The sequence below is a fragment of the Aquarana catesbeiana genome, linkage group LG10 (genome assembly GCF_042186555.1).
Source record: "Aquarana catesbeiana isolate 2022-GZ linkage group LG10, ASM4218655v1, whole genome shotgun sequence".
NCBI classification, from domain to species: Eukaryota; Metazoa; Chordata; class Amphibia; order Anura; family Ranidae; genus Aquarana; species Aquarana catesbeiana.
The window spans coordinates 168,299,078-168,323,529 of NC_133333.1; the positions used below are offsets into that span (position 1 = coordinate 168,299,078).

The following is a 24,452-nucleotide window of genomic DNA, read 5'->3' on the forward strand; positions in this document are numbered from 1 at the left end:
AACCTCTGTAAGGAAGTTGTAGTAGACCATGTCCAAGAAGTGCAGATCAACCTCCAAAAGGGGCAAAGGATGTGGACACAGGCGAGGTAGGATAATGCCCTCATTCAACTGAAAATCAGGTATCACCTTCGGAAGGAAGGACACCCACCATATCCCTGTGTAAGGCCAAATAAGGGTACCTACAGGACAAGGCTGCTAAGCTCCAACATTGCAATCAAAGAAGGCAACCTCCCAAGAGAGCACAAGCAAGAGAATTCCCTGAAAGCTCAAAAAAGGGAGGTTTCTGGAGGACTGAAAAATCAAGTGCAGCTTCCAATTTGGCAACTGAAGCCACATGATGAACCCCACAGGGAAAAATAAGAAACAAGAGTGCGGCCAATTAAGGTTGAAACAGGACTGCAAAGGCAGAGATCTGACTTCAAATGGTACTCAAGGCAAGCTTGTGCTTAACAAGGCATTGGAGAAAAGGCAAAGGTCTAAGCCACCGAGACAGCACATGGAGGGACCTGTGTAGCCTCTTAACAAGAGATATAAGCCTGGAAAGGTTGATGACATATCTTCCAAGGGGTACAAGTTATAACTCTACAGCAGGGCAGAAATCGCAGAATCCGACAACCCCTTCTCCCAGAACCTGACTTCCAATAGCCAAGCCGACAAGCCAGAGACAGTAAGCAGGGTGGAGGATCGGCCCTGGAGACAGAAGATCCACCCGTAGAAGTGACCTCCCAGGCGTGTCTGCTACTAGCTGCACCAAACCGGCATACCAGGGTGGACTTACCAAATCCAGGACAACCAGAACGATCAGAACCCCTTCTGCCTCTATCCTGTACAGCAGACAAGGGAGAAGCTCATGAAAAGATGCTGAAATGAGACAATAATGGCTCCACGGCACCACCAAAGTGTCTGTTGCATTCTCCAAAAAATCCTGTGCGCTCACCACAAACTATGGCACTAAACATCAGAAGACCCATGCCTGGTGTACGCCACCGTAGAAAGAGTTGTCAAAACACATATTAAAAGATAGGGGTTGGGTGGGACTTTGTATGAAGCACGGCTAGGCAATCACACGATGATAAATTCCAAAGAAATATATATTGAATAATTAAAAATAACATGATAGACAATAGTAACACCTTAACAGTTCATTAAACATGATTCACAGTAGTAATAGATACATTAATACATAGTAATAAAAAGTTCCAATTCATAATAAAGATAATGATGTTAATAGTGATAATAATTGATTATAAAATTCATGTTATTAAGGCTGGGGCTCTATGCGTTTCGTGGAGATATCCACTCATCAAGAGCAATAGCAATAGGCCATCCCACCATCGAGGCTCCAGCGTTCCTTGTTCTAACAGCCTGTGCTTCATCCTTGCACCTAACAAGGTTATATTGGGACCCTACAGGGCTGTCCTCCCACTTGGGGGCCTTTGCGAGGTCACCTCTGAAGCCGAGGGATAACCATCATTTTACACTGGCTGGTCAGCCGACAGCCAGTGCGTTTTTATCCAAAAGACATAATTTGCTGCTGCATCCCAAATTGGATGCCTGTGCATATTTATGCATATATTTTTTTAAAACTCTTTAATGAATGTATCTCCTACATGTATGATTTCTTTTTTCTCTCTACAATACGCCTCTGAAGAAGGGACATCGTCCTGAAACATGTCAGGCATCTAGAGAAAATATCCTATTACAAATGGAAGTATACAAAAATTACTATATGAAAGCAAATTATACTGTATAAGTACTGTTGTTGAGATTTATGTCCAATGTATCTTGTTTTTATGTCTTTATAAATAAATTAAACATTTTTTATTGAATTTGATTGCATGGTTCGCCTATAAAGTCCCATCATACTGGGGGATACATAAGTTCCCTGATCCAGGGGTCTTGTATATTTTTCGCACTGATTCGGGATGTTGGCAACGCTTTGAAGGCAACATATTTGACCTTCAGTGGTTCATTCTACTATATACCAATAGCAATTGGGATATATCTAGAGTAAAACAAAAAGGCAGAATGAACAGGTGTTTGATAAACGGAGGACACAGGGCAGAGGAGGGATGGAAATTCCCCAGCACTCTTACCTGTATATATATTGGATATATAGTGAATAATAATGTTGTGCACGACTGAAGGCACCGTGGCAAAACAGTTCCAGGTGTGGCGACCACTCCAGCTCCTGACGTCTCAGATAATCCACCTGCCAGGTAACCATGCCTGGAATGTACATGGCGGAGAGAGCTGGTAAAAGAAACTGTGCCCACTGATGAATCCTGAAGCTTCCAGAGCTGTTGCTGCACTCCTTGTACCGCCTTGATTGACATTGTCTGATAGACACCTGACTGGGCACCCATGAGGAAGCTCTGTCCACTGCTCCAGACACATTCCAATTGCCTGAGGCTCCAGGACACAGGTTGGCAGTCAAGACTCTTCCAGTGTCCTTGAGCCGACCTTGCTCCTAGGACTTCTCCCCAAGCCAGAAAGGCTGGTAGCTACAGTGACCACCTTCCAGTGCCACAGAAGAAAAGGCTCTCCAGCCAGAGGCACCAGACCAGAGAGGTTCTGACCCCATGGGCCAGGCACATTTGACTGTCCAAGGACAGTGTAGAAGTCTCCTACTTGGAGAGGATTTCCATCTGTAGACCTTTTGGAACTGCACATACCAGATCTCTTCGAAGGTGGATACCAAGAGGCGCAGAACCTGCATGCAGATTGCAGTGAAACCTGCCTGTGGGACAGTAGCAGCTGAATCATTGACTGGAGCTTATCCAGCGAAAGCAACACCTTGGTCCGGCCATCTCGAGACAAAGATTAAGCGTGCACTCCTGGAGAATCAGGGCCTGTCCAAAGATCAGCAAAGTGCACACCCAACCGCAAAGGGCATTGGTGCCTGGTACAGATGGAAACATACAGGTATGCATCTTAGACATTTATGGGAGCCAGGAAATTCCCCTGATGAAGGGAGACCACCCCAAATGGATGAATTCCATCTTGAGCAACTGCACCCTCACAAGGCAATTGAGGGCCTCAAGATCCAGGAACAGGCAAACGCCTTCTGTCATCGGAAAAGTAAACAGGTTGGAGTAAATTCCCTGAGAAACCTCCCCTCGGGTCCGGAACAGGGGTAACATTCCCTGTACTAACAGATCATGCACCACCCCTCGCCTGCAGTCGAGATGGGAGAGGCGAAAATTGAATAGAAAGAATTTCCGACAGCCAGACAAAACAGTTTGTGGGCCCGGTTGTCGGGGTGCAGGGAGGTCCACGGGTCAGCAAAGTCGACCCCCCTACTCTAGGGGGGGGGGGGGGATCCCTCACGCCGAGGACTTGATCCTTTGAGCCAGAGAAAGGAAAAAAGGCCTCCTGTATGTAGAGACAGAAGGCCTGTGAGTCCTCAAGTACCCCCCAACGGGCCATGTTTTCAGGTTTCCCTTTACTTTGCACAGCTGCTTTAAATCAATATCAATGATATTGATAAGAGCTATTTCAGTCCTCAAGCACCCCCAAGTTGAGAACCACTGCCCTTCTAGACTGTGGGAGATAGGCACTCTGCCCACGGTAAGGAAAACTTGAAGATGTCATCCAACGTAGTCCCAAAAAGATGTTCTCCCTTGGAGAACAAGTCTGCCAGGGCCATTTTAGGCACCTAGTTGGCAGACCGACACTTGGGCCAAAAGAACTTACCAAAGCACCACCGCTTAGACCAGTGGTTCTCAACCTCAGTCCTCAAGTACCCCCAACGGGCCATGTTTTGGGAACTTCGCTTAAATAAAACGGCTCTTATCTATACGCTGTCATTGATATTGTTTTAAAGCAGCTGTGCAAAGTAAAGAAAACCTGAAAACATGGCCCGTTGGGGGTACTTGAGGACTGAGGTTGAGAACCACTGGCTTAGACGGAGAACTCGAAAATAGCAAAGCTGCATCCAAAGAGGCAGCACACGTGCTGGAAGCCCTGGACCACTTGGTCTGCCCCTTTAGCACAAACCAGGGGCACCTGCCCATTACCTAGACCCTGGCGTAACAGCGTGGCCCAAGCAGGAAGTGTTGAAACCACATGAGCCACAGCTAACCCCGGAGTGGCAGTAGTATAACACATACCGATTCCACCTCCTGGCTTACCAGATCCTTCGGAAACACGGTTGCCTGATTTCAATATAAAAATGCCCGATCCACCACAGGAGGAGAGGTCCTTTGCTCAGAAGGGCTTTCTCAAAAGTAATAGCATACCCAAAAAAACTGTACAGAACCACAAAGGGGCGATGCGGATGTTCCCATTTAGCAAGCAGGACTACAGAAGGACACTGAGAAGAAGGCATGGAGACTGACCCTCTAGACCTGGAAAGGTAGGAGGTGAACCTGCAAGGATCAACTACCCTAGGGAGTACCCGCAGCCCACCGCAGTGCCCGAGGGGAGGGAGAGGGGGGCTCTACTTACCATTTCAGTGAAGGTAGCAGGTAACACTCCCAAAACAGATCCTCCTCAGCATCAAAGTGGAGGGCTGCCGGCCTGGGTAACACTAACTCTGTGACACGGACTCTGACGCCCGGATTGGCCACCTTGAAAATATGATAAAGCGGCTACACAAAAATAGTATAACATAAAAAAATTGCAATAGGCACCATTTTATTCTCCAGGGCCTTTGCTTTCAGAAAATAATGTTTGTGGGTTCTAAGTAATTTTCTAGCAAAAAAAAAATGCTGATTTTAACATGTATGTGAAAAATGAAAAAACTGAACCGATAGACAAGTGGGCCCTCTACCGGAATAGTAAGCACCTTCTAAAGTCAGGACACGGCTGGATCCATGGTGGGAATAGATTCACTTTTGTACAAAATCTTTAACAAATGGATACAAAGCTAATGAGTGCTTGGGAGGAGCAAACGACTTATCAGGATGCTTCCAGTCTCCACAGAGAAATAGTTGGAAAAGCAGGTGCAAAGGGAAAGTCTTTGAGTCCTTAAATGACCTAGAGCTGCAAACAATCGCACAATGAGTCACAATGTGTCACCTACTACAAGACATAACTTACCAAGTAGTACATGATTTCCATTCTCCCTTTCATCGTCATCACTCATCTCCTCTTCACTGACCTCTTCTGCAAAGAAACACATCAAAGTACATGGCTCAGTTATGTTTTCTTTTCTACCTTCGTTTGCCTTAAAGGAAACTCATGCCAAGAGAAATAAATACATGGCCTAGCATTGCTAACCCCATATTAAAAAACTACCCATCATGCTGCTGTCCTGTGCACTGAGTTGTGGACTGGAATAAGTACACATCCAGTGAAGTCAGCACTCCTAATCTGCATGTTTGTTCTCAGACAGTGATTCAAAGTACTGAAACCAGAGAATCAGAAAACCAGTCCCTCAACTATAATTTTCCGAAGCGACATATGCCAGTTTCCATATTTCTCTATATTTTTCTCAGCACAGGCTCCCTTTAAAGTGTGTGTCTCAACAAAACAGGCATAATCTCATCACAGGTCCCCAAGAGACAAAGGTTAGCCTAGCACAGTGATTCTCAATCTTTTTTTTCAGTTGCAGCACCCCTTCAAAAGGAAGGAAAATCTTGAGGCACTCATGTCTAAAATGGAAAAAAAACGTCAATGTTATCAACAGGGCTTTTTTTCAGCAGGAGTTCTGCCACCCCCGGCATCCCTGTCCTCTCCCACTTGTCACTTAATACAGAAGCTGGTATGAGGATGTTTTTTCACTTACCGTATATACTCGAGTATAAGTCGATCCGAGTATAAGTCGAGGCCCCTAATTTACCACAAAAAATTGGGAAAAACTTATTGACCCGAGTATAAGACGAGGGTGAGAAATGCAGAGGGTCAACAATGCCCATCTGTAGCTGCATGTGTATGTGTCCTGTGCATGTGTATGTGTCCTGTACCTGTGTATGTGTCCTGTACCTGTGTCCTGTGCATGTGTCCTGTGCATGTGTCCTGTACCTGTGTCCTGTGCATGTGTCCTGTGCATGTGTCCTGTGCATGTGTCCTGTGCATGTGTCCTGTGCATGTGTCCTGTGTATGTGTCCTGTACCTGTGTCCTGTGCATGTGTCCCTGTGTCCTGTGCATGTGTCCCTGTGTCCTGTGCATGTGTCCCTGTGTCCTGTGCATGTGTCCCTGTGTCCTGTGCATGTGTCCCTGTGTCCTGTGCATGTGTCCCTGTGTCCTGTGCATGTGTCCCTGTGTCCTGTGCATGTGTCCCTGTGTCCTGTGCATGTGTCCCTGTGTCCTGTGCATGTGTCCCTGTGTCCTGTGCATGTGTCCCTGTGTCCTGTGCATGTGTCCCTGTGTCCTGTGCAGCCTCCCTGTGTCCTGTGCAGCCTCCCTGTGTCCTGTGCAGCCTCCCTGTGTCCTGTGCAGCCTCCCTGTGTCCTGTGCAGCCTCCCTGTGTCCTGTGCAGCCTCCCTGTGGCGATCTCCAACCTCCGATCAGCGTGTGATAATATACTTCGGCGGCCATTCCACTGTTCAAAAGCCGCGCCTCCTCCTCGTCTGTGATAGGCAGAACATTCAGCAGTCAGCCTATCACAGACATTCTCTCATTCTCATACCACGGAAGAGGATGAGAGAATGTCCGTGATAGGCTGTACACTGACAGCTGTTCAGCCTATCACAGACGAGCAGGAGGCGCGGCTTTTGAAAGCTGGAATAGCCTCCGAACAGTATTATCACACGCCGGCCGCCGTCTGCCTGCATGACACGCTGATCATGCAGACAGACGGCAGTGACTCGAGTATAAGTCGAGGGGGGCACTTTCAGCCCCAAAAAAAGGGCTGAAAAATTTGACTTATACTCGAGTATACACTGTACTTCCTTCATCAGCTTCTGTGTGCTAGTGCTGGCATCCAGAGGTCATGACACCCCACATTTGCAGGTCAGTGCCCCGGGTCCCGACACAAAAAACAATTGGCATTTGTTTTAAAATGCTGTTTCGAGAGGCGGCTTCTTTCCGTCTGCCGCCTGTGTAACACGGAGCCAAGTAATGTGCTGTGAAGCTCCTCCTCGGCTCTGTGCTACATTCTTAAGAACTCTTTCACACTGGGGCATTTTTCAGGTGCTTTTGGGCTAAAAATATCGCCTATAAGCGCCTGAAAAACACCTCTCCTGCAGTCCCAGTATGAAAGCCAGAGTGCTTCCACACTGGGGCACTACACTGGCAGGACGTTAAAAAATGTCCTGCAAGCAGCATCTTTAGGGCAGTAAAGGAGCGGTGTACACACCGCTCCTGCCTATTGAAATCAATTGCAAAGCGCCTCGGCAGTGGCACTACATGGGTGCATTTAACCCTTAATTCAGCCGCTAATGTGGGTTAAAAGTGCCCTGCTAGTGGCTGAATAGCTCAGCTAAAATGACGGTAAAGTGCCGCTAAAACTAGTGGCGTTTTACCATCAACGCTCACCCCAGTGTGAAAGCAGTCTAACAGGCAGAGCTGCATGAACCAGTACGGTTTTAAAATGAAGAAAGCCAAGGCATAGCTAACAGAGCGGCGTCGGCTGCATTCTGCGAGAGCTGAGAAAGGGCTGTGGTGGGTGGGGGATTTGTGGAAGGAGGATTTCTGAAAAGAGGAGAGGGCTGTGGGGGCCATATGTGAAAAGGTAGGATAGCTGTGGGGGGAGGGGGCAATTGGGAAAAGACAAGGGAGGAGGGGGGATTTGTGAGAGGTAGGAAGGCTGAGGAGGAGGATTTGTGATTTTCATACTTTTGGCTCTGTAAGCCACCAGAATAAAATGAAAACAAAACAGTCCAAATGAATTTGAAATGCAGACTTTCAGCTTTAATGCAAGGGGTTGAACATAAGTACCAAGTACAAATTTTAGGAACAGCAACCATTTTTATACACAGTCCCCCCATTTTCAGGGGCTCAAACATAACTGGACAAATGAATACAATCATAAATAAAATGTTCATTTTTAATATTTTGTTGAGAATCCCTTACTGGCAATGACTGCCTGAAGTCTGGAACCCATAGACAGACTGTTTCCTCCTTTCCGATGCTTTGCCATGCTCTAACTGCAGCAGTCTTCAGTTCTTTGTTTGTTGGTCTTTCTGCCTTCAGCAAGTGAAATGCATACTCAGTTGGGTTGAGATCAGGTAATAGACTCGGCCATTGCAGAATATTCCACTTCTTTTCCTTCAAAAGCTCCTGGGTTGCTTTTGCAGTGTGTTTTGGATCATTGTCCATCTGTACTGTGAAGCGCCATCCAATCAACTTTGCCGCATTTCGCTGAACCTGGGCTGACAGTATCTCTCTAAACACTGCAGAATTAATCCGGCTGCTTCTGTCACATCATCAATAAACAGCAATGACCCAGTGACACTGGAAGCCATGCATGCCCATGCTATCACACTGCCTCCACCATGTTTTACAGATGACGTTGTGTGCCTTGGATCATGAGCAGTTCCAAGCTTTCTCCACACTTTTTTCTTTCCGTCATTCTGGTACAGATTAAGCTTAGTTTCATCCATCCAAAGAATGCTTTTCCAGAACTGGTCTGGCTTTTTAAGATGTTTTTTGGCAAAGTCTAACCTGGCTTTTCTATTCTTCAGGTATTTGCTTTTGTGAAGTCTTCTATTGATTTTAGACTTTGACAATGACATGCCCACCTCCTGGAGAGTGTCCTTCACTTGACTGGATGTTGTGAATGGGTTTTTCTTTACCATAGAAAGGATCCTGCGATCATCCACCACTGTTGCCTTCCGTGGACGTTCAGGCCTTTTTATGGTGCTGAGCTCACCAGTGTGTTCTTCTTTCCTCAGAATGTACCAAACTGTTGATTTGGCCACTCCTAATGCTGCTGCTATCTCTCTGATGGAATTGATTCATTTTTGAATCCCTACAAATGGCCTGTTTCACTTCAAGGACAGCTCCTTTGAAACCATGATGTAGGTTCACAGCAAAAGATTCCAAATGCAAATACCACACACACAGAATCAACTCCAGACCTTTTACCTGCTTAACTGATGAAGAAATAACGAAGGAGTAGCCCACACCTGGCCATGAAACAACTTTTGGTTCAATTGTCCAAATACTTTTGGTCCCTTGAAAAAGGGGGATGGGGGCGTGGGAAACAGAGAGACTGAGCTCTGAGCGAATGGAGAGCATTTCAGCTATTTCTAGCCTACCCACGGACCTGTTCGTCACATGTCGAGGAAGAGCAAAGGCTCTAAATCACAGAGTGTTCCCGGCCATCCTTATGTCACCCGGTTCCTAGCCGTGAGAACCGAGGATTTGCCTGCGGCCTGATCCAAGATGGCGCAGACCCGACAAAGCGAGCAGGCTACAGGGCCTAAGCCAGCTCCCTGGCCCAACACTGCAGAAAGCGACAGCCGTGAGATCTGGCAACCGCTCGCTGTCTCTTAGACCTACTCCTGCGATGCCGTCGCCTCAATCCACAGACTCCCACAGCCCAGCAAGGTTGATAGGCTCAGAGGATGCGGACCTCAGGCAATTAATCCAGGCCCTTCCCATGAAGGCTGATATACAGCATATGCTGGGGCAATGGACGGGGGCCCTGAGAGAGGACTTCCGGTCCAACGCACAGGGTGCAGACTTACGATTACAGTTCCTGGGAGAGAAACAAACTGCTTAAGCATCTCGCATGGAAACACCAGAGACTTAGGTCAGTGCCTATCAGCAATGCTTTATTACCATGCAATTGCAGATGGAAGATGCAGAGAATAACAGCAGGCGCAACAACATCAGGCTGAAAGGCATCCATGAAGCTACTATGGGAGCTGATCTCCGCATATTGGTTGCAGCCATTTTAAACCAGCTTCTCAGTGACCCACCATCTGTGATCGAAATAGACCGGGTCCACCGAGTCCCGGCATCTAGAGCTGCCTCCCAAGAAACCCCACGAGATGTATTTTGCCAAGTGCATTATTTTCACGGTTAAGGAGGCCATAAATCAGCAGCATGGCAGAAAGGCCCACTCGATTTTGATGGAGCCCAGATCCAGCTCTTTCCGGATTTATGTTGCCACACACTATCGTCAAGACCTGCTGAGACCACTCCTGGAGCTTATCTGCTCATCAGGAGCTACCTACACCTGGAGATCTCTCTCGATTCTGGTCAAAAAGGACAATCGTCCTTTTCCCTGTTCAATCCCTCTCAGCTGCCACAGCTTTTTTTGTTTTTAAACTGCCCGGCCATGAGGGTGCCAGACTAGACTGCCCTATCCATATCTTGGGTCGGCCAGGGAGTTCCACTACCACGGCAGCAAAGGGAACGCAGAGCAAGGTCCCGGCGTCCTCGCTCTCGGTCGGCCCAGGATCATCTGGATGACCATGAAGCTTGATACGTTCTGTTTCCGGATTGCATACCTTTATTTGGATGCTGCATCATGTAAAGTATAGCCTGGGTTGATTTTCCTTTTTTGCATTTTTTCTTACCTGGGGACTAAAACCTTTTTCAGGGTTAAGGGTTCCCTGTTAACGCCCCCTCAGAAAGATGCCTCTACCTAGGAGTATAAGTTTTGTCAGTCTAATGATGGTAGACATTTAATACACCCCTTGAGTGGAGAGTTTCCCCATAATTTTGTAGCTCATCTGATGTTCCTTCATCTCACTGTGGACTACTCGTATGGTGGATACAGGGTGTAAATGCTCTGAGGGGGGCTGGCTTTGGACAGGTAAATACTACTGGACCACATGAGATGGTGGTATGCCTGTTGGAGGTGCTGCTGCATTTCCAGACCCAATGCTTTGAGCCACCCCAGAAGTGGTTATTACGCTAGGGGAGGACTTGAAAGCCTGCTCCAATGAGCGCTGGGCAGACCAGTTGGTAGGTCCTATAAGATATTGGGGAACCCAGGCCTGTATTGTTTCTAGCCTACTGATACTTGGGTTGCGGTTTTTGTTTGCAAACTAGTTTGGTTTGCAAATCTGTTTGTTTATTCAAACTTGCTAGCTTTTTGGGGTGCTCCTGAGCGGATGCCCTAAAGGCCGAGAGGACTGATGTCATACTTATATATTCTGTATCCCCAGCTATCCGGAGGATTGGACTATCGCGACACCTGCTGGTATTGCTCCAAGGGATATAATGCCTGAGAGAGGGACCTTTAGCGACTTGCTGGATGGTTTTCTCTCTGATATTTGATATTTACTATCCCTGCATAAGTTGATGGCTTTTCCACAGGGTGTCGTGATATGCCCTGCTGTTTGTACGAATATGCTTGAAATGTTTCAATATTCTGTATGATTATTTTATTCAACTGATATGCTGCAACAGGTCCTTGATTGGGTGGTTCACTATTGCTGTAAGCTATTTAAGACTCCATACGTTCTGCCTGCACTTGGTTATTCTGCCTTGACTATCCATTTCCCCACTGTAACTGCTCCTCCTCAATTGGAGGATAGTCAGAAGCGAGGAAATTATTATTTTTCCGTTCATTCTGAGGGGATCCTAATATAGCACCCCGCCAAACGCATCTTTTTCTCTACTAGTAAAATCATTCTCCACCTTCTTTTCTTTTTTCTTGAATCCGCTTTTTTTTATTTACCCCCCTCTACTACTTTTTTTTCTCCTCTTCCCCTCCCTTCTTGACAGAGCGGCTCGAGGCTTGCTCCACATATAGATCTCATCATGACACGTCTGTCTGCGACCTTGTACAATGTGAAAGGGCTTAATAGTCTGGAAAAACACACTAAATTATTAGCGGAATGCTGGAGACGGAAATCCCAGGAAGCGTTCCTTCAAGAAATGCACTTTAAAAGAGGCAACATTCCCAAATTGGGCAATCGCCGATTCCCTGCATTCTACCACAGTGTTTCTCCAGATTCAAAATCCAAGGGGGTCTCGATTTTACTTTCTAGCCAGCTTGGAAGGAAACTCAGATCGTTGGGAGATGGGGAAGGTTGTTTCCTTATTGTAAATGGGCTTATTAGTGAGCAAAAAGTCACGTTGCCTTGTCTGTACCTACCAAACGAGAATCAGATCTCTGCTATGATTCGATTTCTGGCTTTGTTAGAACAACACAAGGAGGGTATAGTTATAGTAGGGGGTGACCCTAACTTAATACTGAATTTGTTGCTTGACGCATCGCGAGGGGCTTCCTGTTTATCGCAGTCTAACCTAAGAAAACTTAAATCTCTGCTGCATGACCATTAACTGATTGATAGTTGGTGAACTCTCAATCCTAGAGACAGGGATTATACATTCTTTTCATCCCTTCACAAAAACCTATACCAGACTAGATTATATATTGTCGCAGAATGCTCTTCCCCTTCTCTCTTCGGATAGTATAGGCTCTTTTACCATATCGGACCATGCCCCAACTCATTGCATCCTGGAGCTGGGTAGGGGGTAAGCTTGAGAATGGCATTGGTAGCTAAATGAATCCCTCTTGCATGATCCCTCATAGAGGGATCAACTCACCAGAGAGTTAATACACTTACTTCTGATACGGAGGATACTTCACCATTTAACCTGTGGACGCGCATAAATGTGTGCTCCGCGGAATGTTTATTAAACTGGGGTCACGTCGCAAAAAGCTCCTTTTGGCACAGATCGATACTTTGCTTTCCGACATTCATAAAATTGAACAAATTCATAAGACATCGCTAGCTCCAACTGCGGAGGACAAACTCTCAGATTTGAAGGATAAGTAGAACTCATTGTTACCAGAACACGCCAAAGGAAAACTCGTAAGGTGTAGGTGGGTGTTTTATGATTTTGGCAATAAACAAGGAAAACTCTTGGCAAATGCACTTCGGGCTACTAGGGCAAAGACTTATATCGCATGTATCAAGACACAGGACCGTGGATAGAACATCGCTAGATATCGCTCGTTTCAGGAATACTATGCAGGGTCTGTATAATTTAACCTCACAGTCATCACCAGAGTCGCAGGAGACCAAGCGGGGGATAATCCAATAATATTTAGGATCCTCGGGAATGCCGAGTCTATCTGTAGACATAGCTACAGAATTAGATCAACCGATTTTGGCAGATGAATTCCTAGCGGCATTGAAAAGCATGAAACCTGGAAAAGCACCAGGCCTGATGGTTTCACGCTTTCCTACTATAGGTCGTTTGTGGGTATATTGGCTCCACGTTTTGTGTCAGCGAATAATTCATTGAGAGACGGACACAGTATTCCCGAAGTTAGTCTACATGCGCATGTTACGGTACTCCCCAAGGAGGGCAAGGATTCAGCTCAGTGTGCAAGCTATAGGCCGATCTTGTTTTTCAATGTAGACCTAAAATTTTTTACCAAAATCTTAGCAAATAGGCTGATCCCTCACATTCCTTTTCTGGTTCACCCCCTGCAGAGAGGGCAAAGATAACACACAAAGGGCTATAAATAGGGTTCATTATGTCTAGTCTAAGCATCCTCCCCTGGTGCTCTTCTCCGTGGATGCGGAGAAGGCATTTGACAGGGTGGACTGGTTGTTTCTGTGCTCTACGATGGAGCATATCGTAGTGGGTTCAGGGATGTGGCGTTGGTTAGATGTATTATACTCTAAGCCCTCAGCTAGGGAGAAAGTTAATGAGGTCCTCTCCGAAGCTTTTCATATACATAACGGGACACGACAGGGCTGCCCACTTTCGCCTCTGATCTTTTTATTAGCCCTAGAGCCCTTCTTGAGAATTATCAGAGCTTATCCAGACGTTAAAGGTGTTGCAACCAAGTCATATGAACATAAAGCAGCTGCTTACGCAGACGATTTGATTTTTTCCCTTACCTTCCTGCTTATGTAACTTTGTAAATAAGGTCAACTGTCCAACTATAAAATGAATTACAGTAAGTCAGAAGCCATGGGGATGGAACTACCCTCCACTACCCAGCGGCAACTGAGCCAAGTGTTTATATTTAAATGGACGAATTCACATATAAAGATACCTGGGAAAAAATATCCCTTGTAACCTCCACATGATTTTTTAATTACATTTTTCACCCGTTCTTCGAACGCTCAAATCAGACCTCCTACGCTGGGATAAGGAGACTTTTAATGGGTTTGGCCACTCAAGCATTTTAAAGATAAATCTAACGCAAGACTAAATTATCTTTTTCAAACGCTGCCCATTAAATCCCACAGAGTTATTTGACTGAGCTGAGGAGGTGGTTTACACTTTTTGTGTGGTCGGGAAAAATGACACGTTTACAGAGGGCCATCTTGAAGTTACTGTTATCTAAAATTAGGGGAGGTATAGGTTTTCCTGACCCGGTGAGATATTATGAAGCTTCCACTTAACTAGAATCATGGAATGGTGTGTACAATCTGAACCTAAACCGTGGGTTGATCTTGAAGAGGCGACTTTAGAGTTCACTTTGGCGGGTATCCCTAGGTCTCCTCTGCGGGGTTGCCCCACAGCTGTTACTTTACACCCTACAGTTGGAGCAACTTTAAGGGTGGTCAAACATCTTTTTAGGACAATGCCTAGTCTTTTTCCATAGCCGAGCCCTCTCACTCCAATATTGGGGTCATATATGTTTTTGCTGGGCCTGAAAGACTTGCAATTCCAAACGCTTCAAAGACAAAATGTTTTCCGACGCATTCATTTTGTGGCAAATGATAGACTTTTGTCCAGTCGAGAAATCGAGACCCGATTCCGGAACAAACTTGACTTTCTACGTCGAGCCCAATTGAATACTCACCTTCAGTCATTGCTAATTGATCACCAAACCTTACACCAGCTTACACCGCTTGAGCAGATATGCATGGAGGGAGATCAGCTCCCCCATTCACTCTCACACTTCTATGCCCTCCTCCCTAACCAAGTAGAGATGTCTGACCTAACCTTTTTGCAAAAATGGGAAAATTACCTTCAAACTACGTTCTCTCAGCCTCAGAAAAATAAGATAATACTGTTTGCTCACAAGGCTACTAGATACCGGAGGGAGGTTATAAGCTTCGCACACGATGGTACAGAACCCCAACCAAATTGCAAAATAGGTACACAATGTTATAAAGTTATTGTGGAGACTGTAGTGAGTTTGTTTATTAAGGCTTTACAGACACTTGTTTCTGCTATACCATCACCCATTCTGCCATCCTTTCTAACTATACTCATCTGGGATGATGTGTTCATATTCTAAATAAGCCAGACTGGTATTTGCACCTTGGAGTCAAGAAACCAAAAGCTACATTTAATTCTACACGCATTGCCTTCTCAGATATCACCATTTGTTTTTGTAATTCAGTGTGCACACAACTGCGGATAATGCTTTCTGCCTGGCTGTTGTGGTTTACAGACTATTTACACTAAAGGCCTGAAACAAGTATACAGCATGTGAAGTCATAAACCTGATTACACATTTAAAGTGCTGAAACTAGAGGGTCAGTATGGCAGACAGGCAGGAAGCATTTTCAGAAATAAATTAGTAAATGGCACTTAGGCATTTTTATTTTGACAGGTTTACTTGCAGATATGTAACAAGGAAGAAGTAGTGTTGTCAAAAGATGAACCATATAAGAAAGGTAAGAGAAGCTCTGCAGTACATCCTCTCCACTCATAGATCCTATTTCATTAATGGAAGCTGTGGAACCCCACTTCTATGAATGGAGAAGCTGGGTGGAATTGGGGGGGGCATAGTCAGGCACTCTTGATGAGAGCCTGTGACAGTTCTCACAGTTCTATTAATCTCTGCTGCACTGGAAGATTATGACAGCAGGGATGGTGAGGCACGAACGGAGAAGGATTTCCAACAGAAAAGGCATCAGAACAAGGGACATGTCCTACTGATTGTAATTTATGTCCCTTGTGCTGAATTTTGTGGGGGGGGGGGGGGGTTTCTTTTATTAATTTTGGCTGCACTTAGGTTTTAAAGGCAGATGATCCCTAAAAAGCTATTTTAAAATGATTGTAACGGTGTGCCTGAGACCACACTGTGCTGCGCTAACATCCAATTAACAGGATGCTAGTGTATGATAAGCACACCAACTTATAGAAGATGGTGGAAGTAGAGATTACAGATTAAGTAAATAATGTTCAACTTGTTTTCATTGCAGAAAGCATCATGATTGCACTGGAATGACATATATGGGGTTTATTTACTAAAACAGGAGAGTGCAAAATGAGGCTCACTTCTGCATAAAAACTTCAGCTTCAAGGTTTTATTGTCAAGGCTTTACTGAACATGCTAAGGTTAGAAGCTGGCACAGCTACACAGCTATGCACAGCTACACCAGATTCTACGTGCACCAGCTTTGGTAAATCTACCCCATATGTGTTTCTATTATTACGATCGGCACTATTTATTATTACTATTAATTACCTGCACTGTGCTCTGAGGCTACTTCTGAGTTACTACCAGTTTCCTCCTCTTCTTCTTCCTCTTCCTCTTCTTCCTCCTCCTCTTCTTCCTCTTCCCCTTCCTCAGACCCCTCAGAGCTGGTTTCTTCTTCTTCCTCAGACCCTGAAGCAGATCCTCCTGAAAATAGAGAACATCTATTGGAGCTGGGTTTACAGGGCTTGTGAGAGGAATTTTATAAAAACTGAGCATAAGTGCAGTTTTAGGAGTGGATTAGGAATATAGAGGAGTCCAGCAAGGTGCACAAAACTATTTTTTAATCATCTATGCTTACCAACCTGCACTTTTCTGGAAGTGAATACATCATGTCACAGAATGACGATTTTTTTTTTTACCTGATCAGTGCACACAGCTGGCACTCTACCACCTTTGTTACACTGCATTGTTGCCACTGATTAATCAGTCTAAACCCAGTGAATTCAACAGCTCTGCGACACACGTGTACTGTTTCTTCTTAAGTTTGGTCTTGTGCAACATTTTTGTGGCTCCACTGTAAAAAGCTGGTTAACATGAAATAAAAACCCTTAACTCTCAAAACAGATTTAGGCCTGCCACGCACACTAGGCTTTTAACAGCTGCTGTTTTGGGCATCAGGCATTTTTTTCTACAGCCAGTCAAGTCCCCAGCATGTCCATGCACACATAGGGTTTATCAGCATTTTTTGGCAGGGGTGTTTTTAGACTGGAAAAAACAAAGCTACTGCCTTTGAAGAGGAGCTCTAATGCTGAAAACTAGAGTTTATGAGCATTTTCAAGCCTCAAGATTTTGTAGGAGGAAAGTTTAGTTAGAAATGAAAACGCTAATGCAAAAACTCACATTTTTAACATGGCATTCTACAGCTAATGCTACTGGTGTTTTTATAACGTCCAGTGTGCATGAGTCCTTATACTCAAGAATCGGTTTCCTGTGTGCAGCCCACTGATTACCTGCTAAACACCCTGATGTATCTGGCAGTCCCACAATCTAATTCCCAATGCCTGCTGGTATACCTACCTTCTGAATGAGAATGCATAATGCAAATGTATTCACTGGTTCCAGCACAGTTCTCTTTATGATGTGCCAGCAGATCCATCTATGCAGACACATGAGGAATGAGAACAAAGTGGGACAACAAGCTGCAGTGACCTCCCGTGAAAAAAAAAAAAAAATGCAAAAAGCCTGACAAACTGGACTGCAGCATTATGGAGCCACACCCATTCTCACAAAAGTATTCCCCTTTTAGGAAAGCTGACATAGTTGGTGCACCAAGTCACCACACTTCAACATATATATTATACATGATCTATATAGTGCCAACAGTTTGTACAGCGTTTTACAACATGAGGGCAGACAGTACAGTTACAATACAATTCAATACAGGAGGAAAACAGACTAAAATCTAGAAATTGGCATTCCTGCTTATCTGCCAAATGTAGTCCTTGTATGCCTGCAATAAAGCGGATCAATTAATTGCTTTTGTACCTGAAGAAGATTCCCCAGAACTGGTCTTCCTTTCGCTGTCACTAATATCTTGTAAGTCAGACAAAAGATCCCTTACATCTGGTCTATCCTCTTTGACTGAAGGAAGGAAAAGTGAAAAGTTATATAAACACTGGCAAGAAATTCACCAAGTTACAGGCATTAATGAGAGGTACTGAAGCGAACAAGGGTTCTGTTAAAAATAAAGTTCATCATGTTTTATTTGTTTTAACTATAACCTCTATACATTTTCACAATTTTGCTTCAGAGTGCTAAGGTACAGAATGCAAGTTATTTTTCAAGGATACATGACCAAGAAAATTATAACATTACTTTCAATCAGTGTTAAAAGGCCTGATATTTCAGTTACAAGTGGAAATGGTGGTACGAGTAACCCTTTTACGTCTTTCTATGGACCTACAGGTGTTCTTACCCAGGCTTGAGCATATCCATGCTAATTTTTTATTTTTAACAATGTAAAAAATTATATATATATATATATATATATATATATATATATATATATATATATATATACACACATACACATACACACACACACACATACAAAAAATCCATCAGGGAGCATGGCAACCCATTGTGTGGGCTGCAGGACGCGTACAGACCTAAGGACTCAAGCAAAGAGATCTCACCAATATACTCTATTGTTTATTGTTGTGTTTCTCAACTCCAGTCCTCAAGGCGCCCCAACAGGTCATGTTTTCAGGATTTCCCTCAGTTGAAACGGCTGTGGTAATTACTAAGGCAGTGAAACTGATCAAATCACATGTGCAAAATAATGGAAATCCTGAAAACATGACCCGTTGGCGTGCCTTGCAGACTGGAGTTGAGAAACACTGCTCTAAGAGACAAATAGTAATTTGTCAGGCAGTTTTACTCTCCAGCATTTGCCAAAAACCAAGGTGATCAGTGATGTTTTCAAAATTATGACGACTGGCTGGAAGCTCTCACGCCCTTTCCTGTGACTATGGTTAGATATACCCGTATGGCCACAGTAAAGCCAATGTATACAAGTTCACAAACTATAACCCATAAATATAAACAGGTGATGTTCTCACTCTATCACTTTAAAAAAGTGTAACTTAAAGTGATTGTTATTTAAAAAAAAAAAACACAAATATTTACAAACATGTCATACTTTCCTCCACTGTGCAGCTTGTTTTGCACAGAGTGGCCCAGATCCTCCTCTTTTGGGTTCCTCCGGTGACTCTCGCCGCTCTGCCTCACATCAGATAACCCCCTAGGAGAAATGCACTCCCGGGGGGTTACCTTGCGGGCGTGCTCCCGAGTCCAGCATTTGCATCCATAGGCACGGATGCCAGACTCGGCCCCACCCCCCCACATCATTGCATTTGACAGCAGCGGGAGCCAATGGCTGCGCTGCTATCAATCTGTCCAATCAAGAGCCAGGACCCTGTACAGAGAGGGAGAGCGCATCTTCGAAAGAATGAAGGGGCTCAGGTAACTAAAACGAGGGGCCAGTCACTGACAGAAGTTGTTTCACCTTAATGCATAGGATGCATTAAGGTGAAAAAACACGAGGGTTTACAACCCCTTTAACTGCCACAAACCGATTAGCAAATCTGTGACTAAAAAGGTGCAACGAATGATAGAGTGATGATGTTGCGCTGTCAATATAGGTGATCAAAGTAAACATGCATAAATAAACATCCAATAGCATATAGTATACAGACACAGAAAAATAAAGAAGTGCAATTAAATAAATAATGTGCAAAGTGACCACACTTGTGCCAACCAAATAAATGTGCAGTGGTTGATATATACCAAAATATAGTCCAGGTTATAGTCCAGGTGCAGACACAACAGTGTCAATGGGGTGAAGGGGTAGATAAAACATCTCTTCCAACCAATAAATAAGGTGACTGGTGTCTATTCCTTATAGTTGTTGTGACACCTCAGTGCTCTCCAGCAGCTCACCTGCTAGAGAGCACTTAGATAAATGTGTCTTTCTCTAGGGGTCAAAGTATCTCTGCCCTCCTACAAGGATGTTTTTAGTAGTACACACAGCCTGTGGATCTCTGGGATCGGAAAAACCTCCTCTGTAAGAATCCTGGGGGCCCTACCCGATAATGTCCTCAATATTTATTCCAGATGAAATATTGAAAACTGATCAGATTTGTATGATTAAATGATCTGTATGTCTGTGGTCACCAAACTTTCCCTACAGATCCTCTGACCACAACCCCCGCAGTGCCGGTCTGTGATCAGAGGAGCTGTAAAGAAAGTTTGGTGACCAGACACCCCCTGCTTGTGCATCAAGGGTCGCAATGACGACCCCGTGCCATGCTCCAGGGGGGGCCTGTGTGGCCTCCTTGTTACATTGTGTTATACACTTGGGCAGGAGGGGTAGTGGGGGCAGCATATACAGGAACCGATCCTCTCTATTTTCCTCCTGCAACTGGTAAAAGTTGACTTCTTCTCTCCCTCCCACCGGCATTCAGCAGCTGCAGGTGGAGAATGTTTGTTATGCTACTCAAAATAAAAAAAAATAAAAATTCAAAACCATTTCATTTCATTGTGGCCAGCGACCAATTACCAAATCATTTAAATGGCCCTTGCACTTCAAAGGGTTAAGCACCCCTGTCTTAGCCTGTATCAGGAGTTATGGGTCACCTTTATGTAGAACTGTGGCCAGGGTAGCGATATTCAAATATCTACATATTCTTGAAAAGTAGTACATGAGCTCTGAAAAACAAGACTCACAGCCCTCTGTAGATGCAGATTTTATGGATGTAATCTGCTTACAGCAAAACACATTTGTTTTCAACATTATCTTCGTTTTTTTTTTTTTTACCTCATTATGCTTCCCATTTTAGCATGGACTTGCCAGCCTTCTATACTTTAATGTAGGGGTCTCCAAATTTCTAAACAAAGGGCCAGTTTACTGTCCATCAGACTTGAGGGGGGCTGGACTGTGGCCACTGGGAATAGAAAACAGTTGGCGCCAGTGGGGGCAAACTGCGCCCCCCGCCGTTGGCGCCAGTGGGGGCAAACTGCGCCCCCCGCCGTTGGCGCCAGTGGGGGCAAACTGCGCCCCCCGCCGTTGGCGCCAGTGGGGGCAAACTGCGCCCCCCGCCGTTGGCGCCAGTGGGGGGAAACTGCGCCCCCCGCCGTTGGCGCCAGTGGGGGGAAACTGCGCCCCCCGCCGTTGGCGCCAGTGGGGGGAAACTGCGCCCCCCCGCCGTTGGCGCCAGTGGGGGGAAACTGCGCCCCCCCGCCGTTGGCGCCAGTGGGGGGAAACTGCGCCCCCCCGCCGTTGGCGCCAGTGGGGGGAAACTGCGCCCCCCCGCCGTTGGCGCCAGTGGGAGAAACTGCGCCCCCCGCCGTTGGCGCCAGTGGGAGAAACTGCGCCCCCCGCCGTTGGCGCCAGTGGGAGAAACTGCGCCCCCCGCCGTTGGCGCCAGTGGGAGAAACTGCGCCCCCCGCCGTTGGCGCCAGTGGGAGAAACTGCGCCCCCCGCCGTTGGCGCCAGTGGGAGAAACTGCGCCCCCCGCCGTTGGCGCCAGTGGGAGAAACTGCGCCCCCCGCCGTTGGCGCCAGTGGGAGAAACTGCGCCCCCCGCCGTTGGCGCCAGTGGGAGAAACTGCGCCCCCCGCCGTTGGCGCCAGTGGGAGAAACTGCGCCCCCCGCCGTTGGCGCCAGTGGGAGAAACTGCGCCCCCCGCCGTTGGCGCCAGTGGGAGAAACTGCGCCCCCCGCCGTTGGCGCCAGTGGGAGAAACTGCGCCCCCCGCCGTTGGCGCCAGTGGGAGAAACTGCGCCCCCCGCCGTTGGCGCCAGTGGGAGAAACTGCGCCCCCCGCCGTTGGCGCCAGTGGGAGAAACTGCGCCCCCCGCCGTTGGCGCCAGTGGGAGAAACTGCGCCCCCCGCCGTTGGCGCCAGTGGGAGAAACTGCGCCCCCCCTCGTTGGCGCCAGTGGGAGAAACTGCGCCCCCCATCGTTGGCGCCAGTGGGAGAAACTGCGCCCCCCCTCGTTGGCGCCAGTGGGAGAAACTGCGCCCCCCATCGTTGGCGCCAGTGGGAGAAACTGCGCCCCCCATCGTTGGCGCCAGTGGGAGAAACTGCGCCCCCCATCGTTGGCGCCAGTGGGAGAAACTGCGCCCCCCATCGTTGGCGCCAGTGGGAGAAACTGTGCCCCCCATCGTTGGCGCCAGTGGGAGAAACTGCGCCCCCCATCATCGGTGCCAGTGGGAGAAACTGCGCCCCCCATCATCGGTGCCAGTGGGAGAAACCTCGCCCCATCATTGGTGCCAGTGGGAGAAACCGCGCCCCATCACTGGGGCCAGTGGGAGAAGCCGCGCCCCATCATTGGGGCCAGTGGGAGAAGCCGCGCCCCATCATTGGGGCCAGTGGGAGAAGCCGCGCCCCATCATTGGGGCCAGTGGGAGAAGCCGTGCCCCATCATTGGGGCCAGTGGGAGAAGCAAGCAAAGGGACGCATCTGGACCTCGGGCAACAGTTTGGAGACCACCGCTTTAATGTAAAAACAGCAAAAAAGGGGGACTGAGACCTGACGTGGAAGACTTCACTGCTTCTCCTGTGAACTTTGAGGATAGATTGCCCTCCGGGCGATCTATGTACATTGCAAGGATTTTAACAAACTTTGTTGCAGATTTTGTTATTCTGAAGAAATCACTATTTGTTCCTCTAATGGGAGTGGTTTATTAATTATCAATCAGCCGTGCACCTGCAGGGTTCTAATGAGGAAAGCTGCTTGGCCTGCATCACTTTAGACATGTTCCTATTGGGAGTATCTCACCAAAAATGACTTTTTTTTTGCAGGGGGTGCCTGAAATCTGACTTCTATGAATGAATGAATGAATGAATGATTTGTAAAGCGCAGCAAATGCGAACTGAATCGCCTCAAGGCGCTGAGATACATTCTCAGTTGTCAGCTTGTTAGAAGAGGAAGGTCTTTAGTTTTTTCCTGAAGGCCTGGTGGTTTTCTTCCATGCGGATGTTGGTAGGAAGAGCATTCCATAGTCGGGGTCCTTGGACTGCGAATCTTCATTCTCCCTTTGCTTTGTAGCGGTACTTGGGAATGATAAGGAGGTTTTGGTTGGCTGATCGAAGACTGCGATTCGGTGTGTAGTATTTTATTTTATCTCAGTGCAGACTTCTGGAAAAAACAGTGAGCCAATCACACAAGCAGGAAATTATGTTTCTGGGGGGCGTTCTGTACACATTCTGTGTAGAGAACTCCTGTAGGTAGCCATATTGCATTTTCAGAAAATTACAGTGGCTGCAGATTAAAATGGATAGGTAATTTTTAATAACATTTAATTACAATATGACTTGTGTAGCAATTGTATAGACCAGCCCTCACAATTTCCACTCACCTGCTCGCATTTGATGAATTTCCTGGCTGATCGCTTCTGGCAGAAGCAGGGCGGCCAGGAACCTGTCAGAAGGATCAGGCCGGATAATACAGAGCGGGGATCTCCTGTTGAGACGCGGTTTGTAAATGAATAGCCAGCTGCTGTCAAACAAAGTTCCGCCTCCTGTACCGGTGTACTGTCTATTAGATTAGCCGGTCTAGGAGGCAGGACTTCATTTGACAGCGGCCGGCTATTCATATACAAGCCACATCTCAGCGGGAGATCGCCGCTCTGTGTGATCCGGCCGGCAAATCCGGATTCCTCCCTGATGGATTGCTGGGCACTGATGGGCAATGATAGGCAGCACAGATGGGGCTAAACTGATGGGTACTGATAAGGCTGCACTGATATGCTTTATTTTAATATTGTTAAAGTTGTCAATATTTATTTTTGGAACTTAATTCTGCATAAAACATTTAACAGTGTAATTTCATGAGAATTTATGAGGGCGTGTTTAGGGGAGGGGTGGGGCAGGGGAGGGGTTGGGTGGGGCAACTGATGGCAAGTAACTCTTAAGGCCTGGCTAGTGGCTCAGGGCTTGAAATTTTGAGCCCTGATAGACACTAGATTATTTTTTCTTTATTTACTATTTTTCCCCCCCCCCATGAAACTGGAGTTACCCTTTAAACATTTGAATGTCTCCAGCCTGGGTCACAGTTCCTTCCTCGATTACTACATGATCTCTCCCACTGCACACTGAGAACATAGGTCATATGATCCCTTACATAAAAGGGTAAAAGGGTGTTTATATATTTTTTATACAAAAATTTTTTGTCTTTCATTTCTATTTTAACCACTTCAATACCCGCGTATAGACATATGACATCCACAGATGGGATCTCCCATCCTGGGTGGACGTCATATGACGGCCTCGGGTTCCCGGCCGTCTAGGGGGCGCGCGCCGCGTTGCTCGGGACCCGGTGCGTGTGCCCGGCGGCCGCGATGTCCGTTAACCGGGCTGGACCGTGGATCTGTGTGTGTAAACACACAGATCCACGTCCTGTCAGGTGAGAGGAGAGCGATCTGTGTTCCCAGTACAGCGGAACACTGATCGGTCTCCTCCCCTTGTACGTCCCCGCCCCCTACAGTTAGAAGCATTCCCTAGGAAACACATTTAACCCCTTGTGTCCCCCTAGTGGTTAACCCCTTCACTGCCTGTCACATTTACACAGTAATCAATTTTATAGCATTGATCGCTGTATAAATCTGAATGGTCCCAAAAATGTGTCAAAAGTGTCCGATGTGTCCGCCATAATGTCGCAGTCACGAAAAAAAATCGCGATCGCCGCTATTACTA

General features: G+C 46.5%; 1 protein-coding gene across 9 annotated transcripts in view; it reads right to left on the minus strand.

Moving 5' to 3' along the window:
* The window catches only part of LOC141111015 (cyclin-dependent kinase 11B-like), a 100,293-nt gene that overhangs the window by 31,106 nt on the left and 44,735 nt on the right, over window positions 1–24,452 (minus strand). For all 9 annotated transcript variants that reach the window (XM_073602922.1, XM_073602927.1, XM_073602925.1 and 6 more), the window contains 3 exons: window positions 17,742–17,837; window positions 16,245–16,400; window positions 5,044–5,109 (listed from right to left, as the gene is read on the minus strand). In XM_073602922.1, coding sequence (XP_073459023.1) covers window positions 5,044–5,109; window positions 16,245–16,400; window positions 17,742–17,837 — 318 coding nt within the window. The remainder of the gene's footprint in view (window positions 1–5,043; window positions 5,110–16,244; window positions 16,401–17,741; window positions 17,838–24,452) is intronic.